This window comes from Schistocerca nitens, chromosome 8 (genome assembly GCF_023898315.1).
Source record: "Schistocerca nitens isolate TAMUIC-IGC-003100 chromosome 8, iqSchNite1.1, whole genome shotgun sequence".
Classification (NCBI taxonomy): Eukaryota; Metazoa; Arthropoda; class Insecta; order Orthoptera; family Acrididae; genus Schistocerca; species Schistocerca nitens.
This window is the reverse complement of record NC_064621.1, coordinates 379,738,908-379,757,917: the sequence shown is the minus strand read 5'-3', so window position 1 is coordinate 379,757,917 and position 19,010 is coordinate 379,738,908. Positions and strand designations below refer to the sequence as shown.

General features: G+C 43.9%; 1 protein-coding gene across 1 annotated transcript in view; it reads right to left on the bottom strand.

Moving 5' to 3' along the window:
- LOC126199236 (cytochrome P450 4C1-like) overlaps positions 1–19,010 on the bottom strand; it is a 110,387-nt gene that overhangs the window by 5,155 nt on the left and 86,222 nt on the right. Inside the window, exon 11 of the mRNA XM_049936027.1 lies at positions 13,745–13,924. Within this exon, the coding sequence (XP_049791984.1) occupies positions 13,745–13,924 (180 nt within the window). The remainder of the gene's footprint in view (positions 1–13,744; positions 13,925–19,010) is intronic.

Here is a 19,010-nt window from a genome sequence, read left to right as displayed (position 1 = left end):
AAAACAAGTGAAGTACCAAGGAAGGCAGGGGGAAATGAGATGAAATTTCATGGGCTGAGAGGGTGTGTGATGTATTTCAATGATTAAAAATTCGAGTAAAATTCAGAAACAACTTGGCAATATGAACCCACTTGTCAGTATGAAGTTGCACCCGCTCATCCTGAATTTCTGCACGGATTCTGCTAGAAATTTGAAATTTGAAATTTGTGGTAAGATCTTATGGGACCAAACTGCTAAGGTCATCGGTCCCTAAACTTACACACCACTTAATCTAACTTAAACTAACTTACGCTAAGGATAACACACATACCCATGCCCGAGGTAGGACTCGAACCTCCTACGGGGGGAACCGCGCGAACCGTGACAGGACGCCCAAGACCACTCGGCTACACCGCGCGACATTTCAGTTAGGAAAAGTATCATAAAGCCTTTGTATCTTCTCCTGAGGCAAACTGACCAGCAACTGTTGTAACTGGTTCTTAATATCATGATACTGGGAAGCAGTCGACATCACAGGTGGCCCCCGTTCTATCGGAGACAGATCTGAGGATATTGTTGGCCACAAGAGCACCTCAACATCGCACGGACAGTTAATAAAGACGTGTGCCGTGTGTGGATATACATTGTCGTGTTGGAAACTATTACCACGTTTTCATTGAGTGAGAAATAACATATGAGGATGAAGGATGTCCGTCAGGAATCGCTGAACCGTGAGGGCTCCCCAAGTCACAACTAGCCATGACCTGAAGTTACACCCGGTGGTTCGCAACACCACGTCATGAGGAGTAACATAATTGTGCCTCACTAAATTGTTGCAAGAATGGAACTTCTCCTTAGGTCGCCAACATATTCGCCTACGATGGACACCTGGGGCAGTGAAGAACGGCGATTAGTCACTGCGCGACCCCATGCATCAACCGACACAAACTTTTGCTGAGAGTTCCTTAATTGTCCTTCGATAATATGCACAGATGTGTTGGGTTTACGATATGCTTGCTGCACAATACGGCTATGCTCCATTGTGGCGATCAGACGTCGTCGAGCGAAATCTTGACGATAATATAGCTGCCCTGACAGTCCAATGCCATCCAACATGACTATCACGTGCGAATGCCTCAAAACTCTGGGTGATGCACGATTCGACCAGTAGATCAAATAGAGAACGACAATGAGCAGCATTTCAGACTCAATGAAATACGCAACATCTCTGTGTCTTTCACAGTAATAACTGAATATCTGAGTTTGTTCATGAGCACTAGATTGTACAACCTACGAAGCATTTTAAAAATACTACACACCAACAACAGTAACGAACTCTGGTGGCAGTTCTACTTGCCACAGAGAAATGCAACTCTAATACCTTGGACACCCGTCGATGGGTTGTAGATATACGAAGTTACATTGAATCCAATATTGTCTTATGGGTCTTACTTTTTTTTTATTTTGTTAGGTAGTGTACATAACGCTAATGACCTTGCCGCAATGGTAACACCGGCTCCCATCAGATCACCGACGTCAAGCGCTGTCGGGCTGGGCTAGCACTTGGATGGGTGACCATCCGGTCTGCCGAGCGCTGTTGGCAAGCATGGTACACTCAGCCCTTGTGAGGCAAACTGAGGAGCTACTTGATTGAGAAGTAGCGACTCCGGTCTCGTACATTGACATTCGGCCGGGAGTTTGGTGTGCTGACCACATGGCCTCCATACACGCATCTAGTGACGCCTGTGGGCTGAGGATGACACGGCGGCCGGTCGCGACCGTTGGGCATTCCAAGGCCTGTTCGGGCGGAGTTTCGTTTATAGTGTATATAACGATGGCGAAGCGATAAGGAACTTCTTTCCTTCATTAGCAAAAAATGGCTCTGAGCACTATGGGACTCAACTGCTGTGGTTATCAGTCCCCTAGAACTTAGAACTACTTAAACCTAACTAACCTAAGGACATCACACACATCCATGCCCGAGGCAGGATTCGAACCTGCGACCGTAGCAGTCCCACGGTTCCGGACTGCGCGCCTAGAACCGCGAGACCACCGTGGCCGGCCCTTCATTAGCATAAATGCTTCAGGAAACATTAGTAATTATTTTTTCATATGATTCTCGGATGTTAGTACCGGCTAAGAGAGTGTGAATTAATTAATCTTCAGCAGTAAAATTGAGCTTCGGTCAATGCGTAAACTCTTAAGTCCGAACGGAACTATTCCATGTTCCACACTCCATCATATCTCATGCGAGGCAGACCTGCTGGGGACGCAGAAGCCACCTACAGTCCGAATTGCTCTACAGAAAGTCTGCATTCCAGTGCTTTTGCCATCTCATCCAAAAAATTTACTCATGACTACACAGGACGAATGATGGGCTAATACTACTCGTGACACCACCCTCCAATCTGTCGCTCCTTCTCAATCTGATGCTTCTTTGCCGCTTCAAAAGCCAACACAAAACGTCCACATATTCTCTAAAATCACATCTGTCTACGTAATGAAGATCTTGGTTAGTACATGTTATTTTTTCTCCGTAGGTGCTTTAATTCTTGTGTCGTCTTCGGGGTATGTACGTAACAATCTTCCGCACATTGCTTCAACACCAGACTAAAGGGCTCCGGAAGCGTTTCGTGTTCAGCGACAGGGGGCGTCAGTGTGCCACTGGGCGGGCCGGGGTATTTCAGGCTCGACGGGAGTTGCCCTGCGGCCGCCCGCCTGCTACTGCCTTGAGCTCTTGGGCCGGAGTCGGTGGCGTCTTGCCTCTTGCCCTTCGGAGGATTGACTGGACGTCTGTCGAATGATCTACAGTTGCCCAACACGCATTTGTCAGCATGAGTTGCGAGGTGTAGCTTGGCCCATACAGTTAGCTCTTCATTGTTTGATGACGCTTATTAGCTTTCACAATACGGTAGCTCAGCGTGTTCGGTCAGAGGGGCGCTGGCCCTCTGTAATAAAAATACTGAGTAAACGAATCAACGGTCAACTTGAATGGATGTCCTATGACGTCCGCCTAGACCAAACGGAATGAACATTACCGAACAAAAAAAAAAAAAAAAAAAAAAAAAAAAAATATTCTCGGTCCCGGGTTCGAAAACCACAACCGCTTAAATTTTGATTAATAATTATCAGTGGCAATTGAAGACTTCGAGCATAACAAGTCACCCTCATTATGGCAACAGTCTTGCCAAACAGGGCAGAGCAGCGGACAGAGATTCAGGGCACTCTCTTGTCCTTGGGTGGGAAACGACCCCCTAAAGGCGGAAGCATCAGAAATGATCAACGGCATGAGGATGCAGAAGGCAATGGAAACCACTGCATGAAAGACACATAACGTCAATCCACAGAACATGTGGCCTGTAACTGAAAAAGTGTCATGATTATCTCTCCATTGTCAAAAGATTCTGTAATAGTCTCCCAGGGGAATGTCAAGGGGGAGATGACCATGAGAAGAAGACTGAGTAATCAACGAAAGGATAACGTATCACGAGTCGGGGCGTGGAATGTCAGAAGCTTGAATGTGGTAGGGAAGTTAGAAAATCTGAAAAGGAAAGTGCAAAGGCTTAATCTAGGTACAGTAAGGATCAGTGAAGTGAAATGGAAAGACGACAAAGATTTCCGGTCAAGTGAGTACAGGGTACTATAAACAGCAACAGAAAATAGTACAACTGGAGTAGTATGTGTGATGAATAGGAAGGTAGGGGAGAGAGTATGTTACTGTGAACAATTCAGTGCTATGATTGTTCTTATCAGAATCGACAGTAAAGCAACATCGACAACTATAGTTAAAGTTTAATGCCGACAACGCAAGCTGAAGATGAAGATAGAGAAAAATTATATGTCCATATTGAAAGGTAATACAATACACAAAGGAAGATGATAATCTAATAGTAATGGGGGAAGGAGTGCAAGAAATGGTTACAGGAGAATATGGGTTGGGACGGGACAAGGGATGAGAGAGGAGAAAGACTGAGTTCTGTAATAAATTTCAGCTAGTAGTACCGAATGCTCTGTTCGAGAATAACGAGAGGAGAGGTATACTAGGAAAAGGCCGGGTGATAGGGAAGATTTCAGTTAGATTACATCATGCTCAGAGAGAGATTCCGAAATCATTGTAATGCGTACCTAGGAGCAAATATAGACTCATATCACAATGCAGTAGTGATGAAGAGAAAAATGAAGATCCAGAGATAAGACAGGAAGAATCAATGCACAAAGAAGTAGTAAGGGAAGACGAGACACTTGAAGTTCTCTAAGGCTATAGATACAGCATAAGGGATAGCTCAGCAGGGAATACAGTTGAAGAGGAATGGACATCTCTCAAATGGGCAATCACAGAAGTTGGAAAGAATAACATAGGTACAAAGAAGGTAACAGCGAAGAAACCATGGGTAACAGCAGAAATACTTGAGCCAATCGATGAAAGAAGGAAGCGCGAAAGTCTTCAAAAACAGAAATACAAGTCACTGAGGAATGAAATAAATAGGAAATGCAGGGAAGCTAAGGCGTAATGGGTGCATGAAAAATGTGAAGAAATCGAAAAAGAAATGACTATCAGCAGGACTGACTGAGTATATAGGAGCGTCGAAGCAACCTTCAGTGACATAAAAAGCAAGGGTGCTAACATTAAGATTGCAAGGGAAATTCCACTGTTAAATGCAGAGAGGAGAGCGCATAGCTAGAAAGAGTACATTGAAGGCCTCTATGAGGGGGAAGATTTGTCTGAGGTAACAGAAGAAGAAACAGGATTCGATTTAGAGAAGGTAGTGGTTCAAGTATTAGAATCAGAACTTAAAAGAACTTTGGAGGACTTAAGATCAAATAGGGCAGAAGGGAGAGATAATATTCCATCAGAATTTCTAAAATCATTGAGAGAAGTTGCAACAAAAAGACTATTCTCTCTGGTGTGCTGAATGAATGAATCTGAAACTTCCTGGCAGATTAAAACTGTATGCCAGCCCGAAACTGGAACTGGGACCTTTGCCTGAGCTATGCAAGCACGAGTCACGACCCATCCTCACAGTTTCAATTCTGCCAGTACCTCGTCTCCTACCTTCCAAACTTCACAGAAGCTCTCCTGCGAAACTTGCAGAACTAGCACTCCTGGAAGAAAGGATATTGAGGAGACATCGCTTAGCCACGAGATTCTGGCAGAACTGAAGCTGTGAGGGCGGTTCGTGAGTCGTGCTTGGGTAGCTCAGATGAAGGCAAATGTCCCGATTTCGAGTCTCGGTTTGGCACTCAGTTTTAAGCTGACAGGAAGTTTCATATCAGCGCACACACCGCTGCAGAGTGAAAATCTCATTCTGAATGAATCTGGCGACATACAATTTGACTTTCGGAAAAATATCATCCACACATTTCCGAAGACTGGAAGAGCTCACAAGTGCGAGAATTATCGCACAATCAGCTTAACGGCTCATGCATCCAAGCTGCTGAGAAAAATAATATATAGAATAGAAAAGTAAATTGAGAATGTGATAGATGGCGATCAGTTTTCCCAAAGAAAAGGAAGTCACCAGAGATGCAATTCTGACGTTGCGGTTGATAATGGAAGCAAGACTAAATAAAAATAAAAAGAGTCACGTCCACAGGACCTGTCAACCTGGAAAATGCGTTCGACAATGTAAGATGGTGCAAGATGTTCAAAATTTCGAGAAAAATATGGGTAAGCTATGGGGAGACACGGGTGATATACAATATGTACAAGAGCCAAGAGGGAATAACATGAATATACGACCAAGAACGAAGTGCTTGGATTAAAAAGGGTGTAAGGCAGTAATGTTGCCTTTCGCCCGTACTCTTCAATCTGCACATCGAATAAACAATGATGGAAACAAAAGAAAGGTTCGGGAGTGATATTAAAATTCAAGGTGAAAGAATATCAATGATACGATTCGTTGATGGCATCACTATGCTTAGCGCAACTGAAGAAGAATTAAATGATCTGCTGAGTGGAATGAACAATCTAATGAGTACAGAATACGGACTGACAGTAAATCGAAAGAAGACGAAAATAATGAGAAGTGGTAGAAATGAGAACAGCGAGAAACTTAATATCAGGATTAATCGTCATGAAGTAGATGAAGTTAAGGAATTATGCTTTCTAGGCAGCAAAATAACCTGTGACGACCGGAGCTGGGGGTACAGCAAAAGCAGACTAGCACTGGCAAAAAGGGCGTTCCTGGCCAAGAGAAGCCTGCTAGTATCAAACATAGGCCTTAATTTAAAGAAGAAATTTCTGAGATTGTACGTTTGGAGCACAGTATTGTATGGTACTGAAACATGTTCTTTGACAAAACCGGAACAGAAGCGAATCGAAGCATATCAGATGTGGTGCTATAGACGAATGTTGAAAATTTGGTGGACTGATAATGTAAGGAATGAGGAGATTCTGCAGAGAACCGGAGAGGAAAGGAATATGAGGAAAACAGTGGCAAGGAGAAGCGATAGGATGATAGGACATCTATTAAGACATCAGGGAATGACTTTCATCGGACTAGAGGGAGATGTAGAAGGGAAAAACTGTAAGGGAAGACAGAGATTGGAAAACATCTGTCTATTTCATGTTGTACTGGATATCGTCAATCAGTGAATGTTAGACTTAGTAAGGCTCCAATTTTGAATACTTCCATCAAAGGATCTACTCTGTAAGGTATTAAGAAATGGAAATAGTGCTTTTTTAGACTTCTGTTGTTACGGAGGGAGGTGTCGCAGTAGTAGGCCACTGGACACGTATTGGACAGGGCGACAATTCAAATCCGCAAAAGTCAATTCAGATTTAAGTTTTCTAATTTTTCTAAACAGCTTAGGGAGAATTCCAGGATATTTTACTTGAATGGCTATTGCTGATTTTTGTCCCCAGGCTTTCCTAATCCGAATTGGTACACCATCTTCAATGACATCATCGTTGATGACACGTTAAACACTAATTTTCCTGCCTCCCTTCTGCTGTTTAAACCGTGAGGTGTCTGCATTATAAGAAATGGCTGTAATTTTTGTGATTTCTGCAACAAGGAGTTCTATACATGAACACACTCTTGGATTAAATCCCTTTGGCAAACAGAGCTACTGTTATATTGGAAATATAACCACGAAATTCAGTTGCTGTACCAATCATCCAACGGTGGAATGCAGTGAATACTTAAGAGATAGAGTTACGTGCAGATGTCACTTCCTTCTTTCCAGCGAAACTTATGACTCTGTTTTGTCGACGATCGTAGTGTGGAGACTCTTCTGTGAGATGCTGACTTTCATGTCTATATTTATGAAATTAGGTGAGAAGTATCATAAACTCTGCTTTTTCCCGCGATCACTAGCACTGAGGTAATGTGTTCAAGAAATACGTGGATTGACTGAAAAGTAATGCCTCCACCTTCATAACTCTTTAATAGCTGGCAGCATTGGTTTGTGGCAGATACTGGTTTGTTCTGTAGCCTCTTCTCTACAGCTCCAGTTGGTGGGAAGCCTTAGAGTTGAGCGGTTGTGTTGTTACAGTGTAAAGTATGGATCCCTGCGCAGACGGTCGGTCAATGCGATTTAAACAACGTGCAGTCATTGAATTCTTGACAGAAGATTCATCAGAGAATGAAAGCAATTTATGGTGATTATGTTGATGTGAGTCTGTTTGTCGTTGGGCGAGTAAGCTTAAAGATGTTGAGGCTGAAATATCTGACCTGCAAGACAAACGAAGAGTTGGACGTCCTGTGACAGCAACCACCGATTTCACAAGCAAAATATTGACAGATTGATTCAGGACAATTGTCGTATCACTCAGAGAGAAGTTGCAAGCACAATCGGCATTTCACAAGAACGTGTGGGTTACAGTATTGCTTTGCTTGGCTATCGGAAGATCTGTGGAATGTGGGTACCCCGGATGCTGACTCCTGAAATGAAAGCGCACAGACTTGAAATTCGCCAGGAACTCCTCTCGCGTTACGAGAATAAAGACGCACGGTACTCACATCAACACAACTACCATAAACTGTTTTCATTCTCTGATGAATATCCTCTGGGGTGACACCTTCTCCTGTCGAGAATTCAATGACTGCACGTTGCTTAAATCGCATTGACAGACCGTCTGCGCAGGGTTTCATACTTAACACTGTGACAACACAGCCGCTCAATGATAAGGCTTCTCGCCAACTGGAGCAGTAGAGAAGATGCTACGGAACAAGCCAGTACCTGCTGCATACCAATGCTGCCAACTGTTGAAGAGTTATGAAGGTGGAGGCATTATTTTTCAGACCGCCCTCGTACTTACAACACTCTGCACCTTTTTAAATGCACCGAATGCAAAGACAACTTTTTGTCACAGTTGCTTAATGCCCCAATACTGTTTTCCGTTTCAGACTTGTGAATACATCATTGTTAGCGACAAACATAGAGTTCTCATTCAAATGTATCTGAAACTATCAGTGTGTATTCTGAGTTCTAATATAGTTTTAGACATTTCCATTTATTTGATCCGAAACCTCTATATTTTCGCTTGATGATTGAAAGTTGACTGAGGATGACCATTCGAAACAAGCATTCCGCAGTCATGTGATAATTCTTGAATCTTTGTGTACGCATTGCAGACAGCGTGATGTACTGTGATGGACATTTACTTAGCAGTGCATTGGACAGAAGCGTGATTTATTTCAAGAATACATGCCGCTCGTTGATTGTTTACAGGTACTATGTCAGAGCAGGGGAAATCTCCGCTGCACAGGTAACACTGCAGTTTTGGAGCCATGATTAACGGGTTTTGGATACTTTCAGGGAGGAGTGACCTTTTCTCATAGACTATATAATTCCAAAATGGTTTCATAACTGCACGTAGACTTAACATACTTCAGCTAACGCCACAAAGTCTTGATTGCTGATGGTTAAGCTGTCTAAGACGTGCCAGCACGTCTCCGGGCATCAATATCAGAGACTCTTGTCACAGGTTCGCTGTGGGGCTTGTTGTCTGTGGCCGAGGCAGAAGTGTAGCCACAGTCTAACATGACAGTCACAACACTCCATAGTCTTTTTACTACCCACTGTGACTGCAGCGCGCCAAGTGGCCAGCAAGTGACACCTCTGAGTACGATATCGGACGATTACAAGTACTATTATTTTTATTAATTTGTAACACAGTTTTCACATAAGGGAGTGCATGAAACGCCATAAAAATGGACAGTGACTTAAAAAGTCACCATGTTTGTCATTGTCTAGTTTTCTAAGACTCGCGAGGGTATGAAACGGTACATTACAGGACAGTTCATTTACGATTTTCTTGTAACGTGCGGATATTTATGAATAATGTCGTTTCCAGTTAATAACAAAAAACTGCTAATAAACACCGCAAGATCCCACTTTTTTTAAAGAAACACATATATCTTCCCAGAAATGCGAAGTTTTATTTGCTACACTACCAGTAAAATCAGTGACCGTGGAACGTTAAAAACCTGTGTGAAACGGAATACCAACATAATTTAACGTACCAAATATGCAACCACACCTATAGCTGATGGGAAAACCGCATACACATCATGTGTATGTCAAAAGAAATAAAAGTTCCTCATCAGAGAAGAAACCAATTTTAGTATTGTCACTACAACTGACCCGCAACCGGCATGAATCTCCAAGACATTCGCTTTTGAAGCGAAGGTAATTACATTTACAAAAATATTCGTATGTCAGAAAGTGGGGCGAATCATTAGAGCGCATAATTTTTTTATGTGCAATTAAAGTAACTGTAAGTGGAGTACGCTGCAATCGCACACACATTCGAAAGTATTTATTTAGTAACAAGTTGTACCTTATGGCACTGAATCTGTAAAAGTCGGATGTGTTTACGCTTATTTCACGATAATTCATGTCTCTTTGTAATTTACTAATACATGGAACGCAAAAATATAACAACTATTTCGTTACTTATATTTAAAAGTAGTTAAAAACATGCATGACTCTTACAACGGATGTGACTGTCTGCTTTTTCACCGCCTGGAAGCGCTATTGTGATCTAGCTGTGAAACGGTAACACCTTTCACAACAGAGAGTGTCGTGACTGTATATACACACACACACACCAAAAATGTTTTTCATCACCTCGGTTCCGAGAGTTCCGGAACCTGTACAGAAAACTGGAATAAAGATCAACATAAACACCATTTCCGCCATTTTTATTGCTCATGAAAACCACACATTGCATGTTGTACCACCATACAGCGAGACCTGCAGGGTTGGTGGTCCAGATTGATGTACACACCGGCACCTCTAATACACAGTAGCACGTTCTCTTGCATTGATGCATGCCTGTATTCGTCGTGGCATACTATCCACAAGTTCCAGATTGTCCCACTCCTCAACGGCGATTAGCCGTAGATTACTCAGAGTGGTTGGTGGGTAACGTCGTCCATAAACTGCCCTTTTCAATGTATCCCAGGCATGTTCGATAGGGTTCATGCTGGCCACTCTAGTCAAGCGATGTCGTTATGCTGAAGGAAGTCATTCACAAGATGTGCACGATGGGAGCGCGAAATTTTGTCCATGAGGCGAATGCCTCCCAATATGCTGCCGATATGGTTGCACCATCAGTCGGAGGATGGCATTCACGTATCGTACAGCCTTTACGGCGCCTTCCATGACCGCCAGCGGCGTACATAATGCACCCCAAAAGAGCAGGGAACTCCCACCTTGCTGCACTCGTTGGACAGTGTATCTAAGGCGTTCAGCCTGACCGGGTTGCATCCGAAGACGTCTGCGACGATTGTGGTTGAAGACATATGCGACACTCGTCGGTGAAGAGAACATGATGCCAATCCTGAACGGTCAATTCGGACTGTTGCTGGGCCCACACGAACCGCGCTGCATGGCGTCATTGTTGCAAAGATGAACCTCGCCACGGACGTCGGGAGTGAAGTAGCGCATCATGCATCTTATTACGCAGAGTTTGAGTCGTAACACAACGTCCTGTGGCTGCACGAAAAGCATTATTCAACATGGTGGTGTTTCGGTCAGGGTTCCTCCGTTCATAATCCGTTGGTAGCAGTCATCCACTGTAATATTAGCCTTCGGGCGGCCTGAGCGAGACATGTCATTGACAGTACCCGTCTCTCTGTATCTCCTCCATGTTCCACCAACATCGCTTTGGTTCACTCCGAGACGCCTGGACACTTCCCATGTTGAGAGCCCTTCCTGGCAAGAAGTAACAATACGGACGCGATCGAACCGCGGTATTGTCCGTCTAGGCGTGGTTGAACTACAGACAACATGAGCTCTGTATCTCTTTCCTGGTGGAATGACTGGAACTGATCGCCTGTCGGACCCCCTGATTCTAATAGGCGCTGCTCATGCTCATGCAATGGAATGTCGGGTCAACTGTGTGTCTGGAGTCTGGATCCGGTAAGTAGAAAGACGGGACTTACAAAAAGTCGTTCAACTGATCATTGAATGTTGTCGTCAGTCTAGGACACTTACTGGGGGGAGGGGGGGGGGAGTTAATAAGATGAAAACTATCTAAAGAAGAGCGGCGCGTTTCAACATTGGTTTGTGTACGAAGTGCGACAGTGTTGTGTGAATATTCATCCAGTTACATTGATAGCGTCTGTTAAAGACGCACTGTGGTGGTGGTGGTGGTTGGTGTTTAACGTCCCGTCGACAACGAGGTCATTAGAGACGGAGCGCAAGCTCGGGTTAGGGAAGGGTTGGGAAGGAAATCGGCCGTGCCCTTTCAAAGGAACCACCCCGGCATTTGCCTGGAAGGATTTAGGGAAATCACGGAAAACCTAAATCAGGATGGCTGGAGACGGGATTGAACCGTCGTCCTCCCGAATGCGAGTCCATTGTGCTAACCACTGAGACGCACTGTGCCCAGTGGGAATTTTAGGGTTACAACTACAACAATGTACGCTACTAGAAGAGTCGAGCAATGTTTTATTTCCTCCCACATACAGGGTGTTACAAAAAGGTACGGCCAAACTTTCAGGAAACATTCCTCACACACAAAGAAAGAAAATACGTTATGTCGACATGTGTCCGGAAACGCTTATTTTCCATGTTAGAGCTCATTTCATTACATCTCTTCAAATCACATTAATGATGGAATGGAAACACACAGCAACAGAACGTACCAGCGTGACTTCAAACACTTTGTTACAGGAAATGTTCAAAATGTCCTCCGTTAGCGAGGATACATGCATCCACCCTCCGTCGCATGAAATCCCTGATGCGCTGATGCAGCCCTGGAGAATGGCGTATTGTATCACAACCGTCCACAATACGAGCACGAAGAGTCTCTACATTTGGTACCGGGGTTGCGTAGACAAGAGCTTTCAAATGCCCCCATAAATGAAAGTCAAGAGGGTTGAGGTCAGGAGAACGTGGAGGCCATGGAATTGGTCCGCCTCTACCAATCCATCGGTCACCGAATCAGTTGTTGAGAAGCGTACGAACACTTCGACTGAAATGTGCAGGAGCTTCATCGTGCATGAAACACATGTTGTGTCGTACTTGTAAAGGCACGTGTTCTAGCAGCACAGGTAGAGTATCCCGTATTAAACCATGATAACGTGCTCCATTGAGCGTAGGTGGGAGAACATGGGGCCCAATCAAGACATCACCAACAATGCCTGCCAAAACGTTCACAGAAAATCTGTGTTGATGACGTGATTGCACAATTGCGTGAGGATTCTCATTAGCCCACACATGTTGATTGTGAAAATTTTCAATTTGATTACGTTGGAATGAAGCCTCATCCGTATAGAGAACATTTGCACTGAAATGAGGATTGACACATTGTTGGAGGAACCATTCGCAGAAGTGTACCCGTGGAGGCCAATCAGCTACTGATAGTGCCTGCACACGCTGTACCTGGTACGGGAACAACTGGTTCTCCCGTAGCACTCTCCATACAGTGACGTGGTCAACGTTACCTTGTACAGCAGCAACTTCTCTGACGCTGACATTAGGGTTATCGTCATCTGCACGAAGAATTGCCTCGTCCATTGCAGGTGTCCTCGTCGTTCTAGGTCTTCCCCAGTCGCGAGTCATAGGCTGGGATGTTCCGTGCTCCCTAAGACGCGGATCAATTGCTTCGAACGTTTTCCTGTCGGGACACCTTCGTTCTGGAAGTCTGTCTCGATACAAACGTACCGCGCCACGGCTATTGCCCCGTGCTAATCCATACATCAAATGGGCATCTGCCAACTCCGCATTTGTAAACATTGCACTGACTGCAAAACCACGTTCGTGATGAACACTAACCTGTTGACGCTACGTACTGATGTGCGTGATGCTAGTACTGTAGAGCAATGAGTCGCATGTCAACACAAGCACCGAAGTCAACATTATCTTCCTTCAATTGGGCCAACTGGCGGTGAAACAAGGAAGTACAGTACATACTGACGAAACTAAAATGAGCTCTAACATGGAAATTAAGCGTTTCCGGACACATGTCCACATAACATCTTTTCTTTATTTGTGTGTGAGGAATGTTTCCTGAAAGTTTGGCCGTACCTTTTTGTAACATCCTGTATAGCTGGCGATAAGATCATGAGTGGGAAATCATGATCTTGAATCTAGGAGAATTTAGAGCTCATACTAATTATCAGTCTTCTTTCCCACGCACCATTTGCGAACGACACAGAAATTGATGGTCATATCGGCAGTACTCATTATCTGTGACCACAAAATGGCTTGCGAAAGTTAGAGGTAGTTCTATCCTCTGATATGTCTACCGTTAATACGGAAAAATAAAGAATGTGCCAACATTGAGAGCTGTGACAAGGCGACTCACCAATGCAGTTGCGTGGTCCTCCGCTGAACGGTACAAAGGCGAATGGGTGCCTCTTCTGTATGTTCTCCGGCAGGAACCTGTCTGGGTCGAAGCGTTCGGGGTCCGGCCAGTGGTCAGGGTCCCGATGTGTGTGGATGATGTTCATCGTCAGCATGGTTCCCTCAGGAATATTATATCCGGCTGTAACATGCATACTGCTCTTGGAACTGAGTCTCATTCATAGCATAACTAATTTAGGAGTTTATGGGAAAAATCTGCGTTTTGTACAATATGTACCTTTCTTGGCATAGGGACTGCCCGCCTAACTTACATTTGCTGCTGCAACAAGTCAGAAAAAGGGAATTATCAAACTCCAATAAAACAGTCTAATCTTATTCACAAAACTATTAGCTAAGGGATATTTCTCAAACATTTATTTCTTTACGTATGTTTTTGGATAGGATCCACCTTCAGCAAAACACAATTTTGTTTCTTAACCCAAACATGTTTCACTGCAGTTGCAGCATCTTCAGTGGGCTTTTATGTTTTATTTGTTAAAGATAAAGAATGTTGTTTACTTTTTGTACACATGTAACTATTAGTTTTTAAATCGTAATTACAGATTTTTGAAAAAAAAACACTTATATTATGAATTCATACCTTTTTTACCACATGGTGTGGTTTTTCTGATGTGTTGCGTTTCTACAGTCACTGTATTGTTCCGCAGGTTGTCATATGCAACCACTTACACCGTAAAGTAGGTAAATTGTTTAAGCCAAAATTACGATTTGAAAATTGTTATTTCTATGCCTGAAATTCATTACCGTTGATCATCTCGAATGAGAGTGTCCGCACACGTCAACGCGGGAGATCGGAGAAGTTCTTCGCGACATTGTTGCTGTGATTACAAACACCTCGCCAACGACTCACCTTGCTTTTGTTCACTGCCAGGTCTACGTAGACATTCTGCAAGCACCTACGAATATCTACCGTGCAATAGTTTGTCGAGAAAGGAAATTCAATGGTAACTGTCTGCCTGACACGTACTTTCGTTACAGACGTAATTTTGAAAGATAGATATAATGCCGCCACCTATCGGAAAATCATGAAACTATAGGGATTGAAGAGACAATTTTCCATGATGATCCACAACTAATTCCTCATTACTCAAGTGAAATTGGCTGAAGAAAGAATGTGTTGCATTACTTATTGAACGTCTCTCGTGTATGCATTGAAAAACCCATCGTGGGAAAGGTGACAGTTTCCATGAATGTTTCACTGAAAGCCTAGGAGAAAAGCATCTGGGGAGGAGAGAATGTGTTCAGCAATGTTGAAGGATGTGGGTGAAAAAATATATGGCTCCGTTAAACAGGAAACTATCGAGTTGGGGTTAGGTGTTGGAGCGGATAGTGGGAAGACAGAAGGCAAGGAGGATTTGGTGTAGGGGTACCTCAGTAGTATCAGGAAAAAGGCGTAGGGAGAGATGGAGAGGGAAAAGCGGAGGGGAGCCCTTGTATATGGACTGGGATAGGTGACGAAGCGTTGTAGTTGATAGGTCGGATAAGGGCGAATCTCATTGTCTTGGAGAGGAAGTTGGCTTGGGATAGGGTATTGAGTACGTGTATGGTCGGGACAGGCGGATGTGTTTGTAAAGAAGAGGCAGCACACCAGGAATAGCGATTAGAGATGATGGAAATGAGCGTTGGGCGTCATTGGCCGGGAGGCCCCTTACGGGGCAGGTTCGGCCGCCTTGGTGCAGGTCTTATTGCATTAGACGCCACATTGGGCGACCTGCACGCCGGATGGGGACGAAATGATGATGAAGACAACACAACACCCAGTACATGAGCGGAGAAAATCCTCGACCCAACCGGGAATAGAACCTACGCCCTAGGACGGCAATCCGTCACTCTGACCTCTCAGCTATCGGGGTGGACATTAGAGATGATACAATAGGGTTACTGGAATCTACGAGTAGTTTGCAAATAGTGTAGGATATGCGGAGGTATTCTATGTAGGTGAGGAGAGGTGGGAATTTGATAAGATAAAAGAATGCGGGAAATAAGAGGAATAGCATAACGTTCAAATATTTGTGGGGACTTGTGGAACTTAGGTAGGTCATGCATCCATGCAAAACTTGCTTAGGAGAGTACAGGTCAGGTTAACATATATGCTTGTACACTACTGGCCCTTAAAATTGCTACACCAAGAAGAAATGCAGATGTTAAACGGGTATTCATTGGACAAATATATTATACTAGAACTGACATGTGATTACATTTTCACGAAATTTGGGTGCATAGATCCTGAGAAATCAGTACTCAGAACAAGCACCTACTGGGTGTTGTGTGGTGTCCTTATGTTAGTTAGGTTTAAGTAGTTCTAAGTTCTAGGGGACTGATGACCATAGATGTTTAGTCCCATAGTGCTCAGAGCCATTTGAACCATTTTTGAACAAACACCTCTGGCCGTAATAACGGCCTTGATACGCCTGGGCATTGAGTCAAACAGAGCTTGGATGGCGTGTACAGGTACAGCTGCCCTGCAGCTTCAACACGATACCACACTTCATCAGGAGTAGTGACTGGCGTATTGTGACGAGCCAGTTGCTCTCCCACTATTGACCAGACGTTTCCAATTGGTGAGAGATCTGGAGAATGTACTGGCCAGGGCAGCAGTCTAAAATTTTCTGTATCCAGAAAGGCCAATACAAGACCTATAACATGCGGTCGTGCATTATCCTGCTGAAATGTAGGGTTTCGTAGGGATCGAATGACGGGTAGAGCCACGGGTCCTAACACATCTGAAATGTAACGTCCACTGTTCAAAGTGCCGTCAATGCGAACAAGAGGTGACCGAGACGTGTAACCAATGGCACTCCATACCAGCACGCCGGGTGATACGCTAGTATGACGATGACGAATACACGCTTCCAATGTGCGTTCACCGCTATGTCGCCAAACACGGATGCGACCATCATGATGCTGTAAACAGAACCTGGATTCATCGGAAAAAATGACGTTTTGCCATTCTTGCAACCAGGTTCGTCGTAAAGTACACCATCGCAGGCCCTCCTGTCTGTAATGCAGAGTCAAGGGTAACCGCAGCCATGGTCTCCGAGCTGATAGTCCATGCTGCTGCAAACATCGTCGAACTGTTCGTGCAGATGGTTGTTGTCTTTCAAACGTCCCCATCTGTTGATTCAGGGATCGAGACGGGGTTGCACGATCCGTTACAACCAATGCGGATAAGATGCCTGTCATCTACAATGCTAGTGATACGAGACCGTTGGGATCCAGCACGGCGTTCCGTATTACCCTCCTGAACCCACCGATTCCATATTCTGCTAACAGTCATTGGATCTTGACCAACGCGAGCAGCAATGTCGCGATACGATAAACCGCAATCGCGATAGGCTACAATCCGACCTTTATCATAGTCGGAAACGTGATGGTACGCATTTCTCCTCCTTACACGAGGCATCACAAGAACGTTTCACCAGGCAACGCCGGTCAACTGCTGTTTGTGTATGAGAAATCGGTTGGAAACTTTCCTCATGTCAACACGTTGTAGGTGTCGCCACCGGCGCCAACCTTGTGCGAATGCTCTGAAAAGCTAATCATTTGCATATCACAGCATCGTCTTCCTGTCGATTAAATTTCGCGTCTGTAGCAATTTTAATGGCCAATAGTGTATACTTATAAATTAAGGCCCTTGCAACCGTTTTCAGTGTGAAGGCCAATGACAGGAACTACTGGTGGGATTTTTATTTCGATTTTCGCTAGTAGACAGACTGATTCACGAGAAATGTTTACAAATATGATTTATTAACGCTACAACACAGAAGTCGCCTGGGTGTAAATACTGTTATATATGCGGGTCCGGCTGCTAATATGTTCATAATGTACCTATGGTAGTAGGATCAGACTTAAACATTGTCTGTAATGATTAAATGCATTCAACCAGTTTAACAGTATTTTGTACAGTTCAAGTATGCGTACTAAGAGACAATGCTCTCATCATCCTGTTGTTCACATTCAGTTTGTAGCGCTCATTAAATAAACTTTACAGAAGCACATCGGTCTCTTGCTCCTCATCTTACTCAGTGTGATTCAGTTGCCCTTTCCAATGGGTTTTATGCACCCTGCAACACTATCAAATACCAGCCACAAATTTTCTCACTGCCTCGCTTGCTACGTGCAAACTATTAGTCCCACAACAAAAATGAAAAGAACTTTTATGTAGGAAATTTAATTTAGTTAAATATTGTCCTGGGATACGTTTTCGCTTAAGGCTGTAGTTTTCGAATTATTCAAGAAATGTGCAAAAGTTACCTTCAATCAAGTTTTTCTTTAACAACTCGTAAATCTTGGCTTAACACTCCGTTTGTAGCGAGAGAGACAATACGAAAATTTCACGGGAGTTTTGATAGCATAGAAGATTGCAGAAACCCACAGGGAGTGCCAGCTGAGTCGTTGACTTCGCACAGTTGTGCAGCACACCCTGTCATCTTCCTTAGCTACGTGTACCAAGAGTGCTTTCCCTGTCGCCCAGAGATTGTTGTGAGCTGCTATGCTTGAGGTACTACTGTGCATGGCAACTCGTTTATATATTTCGAAAGATGCTGTGGGACGACATGAGTAAAGACGTGGACTCACAATGCAACGTTTATTTTATTTCATTAACGCCACAAATTGTGTGTCAACAACCTGATGATGAATTATTAACTATTAAAGCACATAGTCCAATTGTGCCACATTCTATTAGAGGTTTCGTCAAAATAATTATTAGTGATAAAATATAAAAACCACTATGCAACATCCGAAAAATGGTAATATTAAGACTAATACATTGCTTTGACGGGAAGTTTGGAAGGTAGGAGACGAGGTACTGGCGGAAGTAAAGCTGTGAGGAGGGGGCGTGAGTCGAGCTTGGGTAGCTCCACCTAGCTCAGTTGGTGGAGCACTTGCCCGCGAAAGGCAGAGGTCCCGAGTTCGAGTCTCGGTCCGGCACACAGTTTTAATCTGCCACGAAGTTTCAAGATAATGGTAGTGTGTCATTATCTTAGTTGGAGATGTTGAAGTATGTCCCACGTACATAAATATAAATTTCACGATCAATATTTTTTAAAGGCCAGCATAGCTTTTGCATTAACAGGAATTGTGCAGGGTGACCACAACGAGAAAATAAAAGAAATTAGAGCTCTTACTGAGGTGTATCGACAGTTTTTAAAAAGCACCATTAACGAATGGAACAGTACTTCAAGAAGTACATGCAGTCACATGAC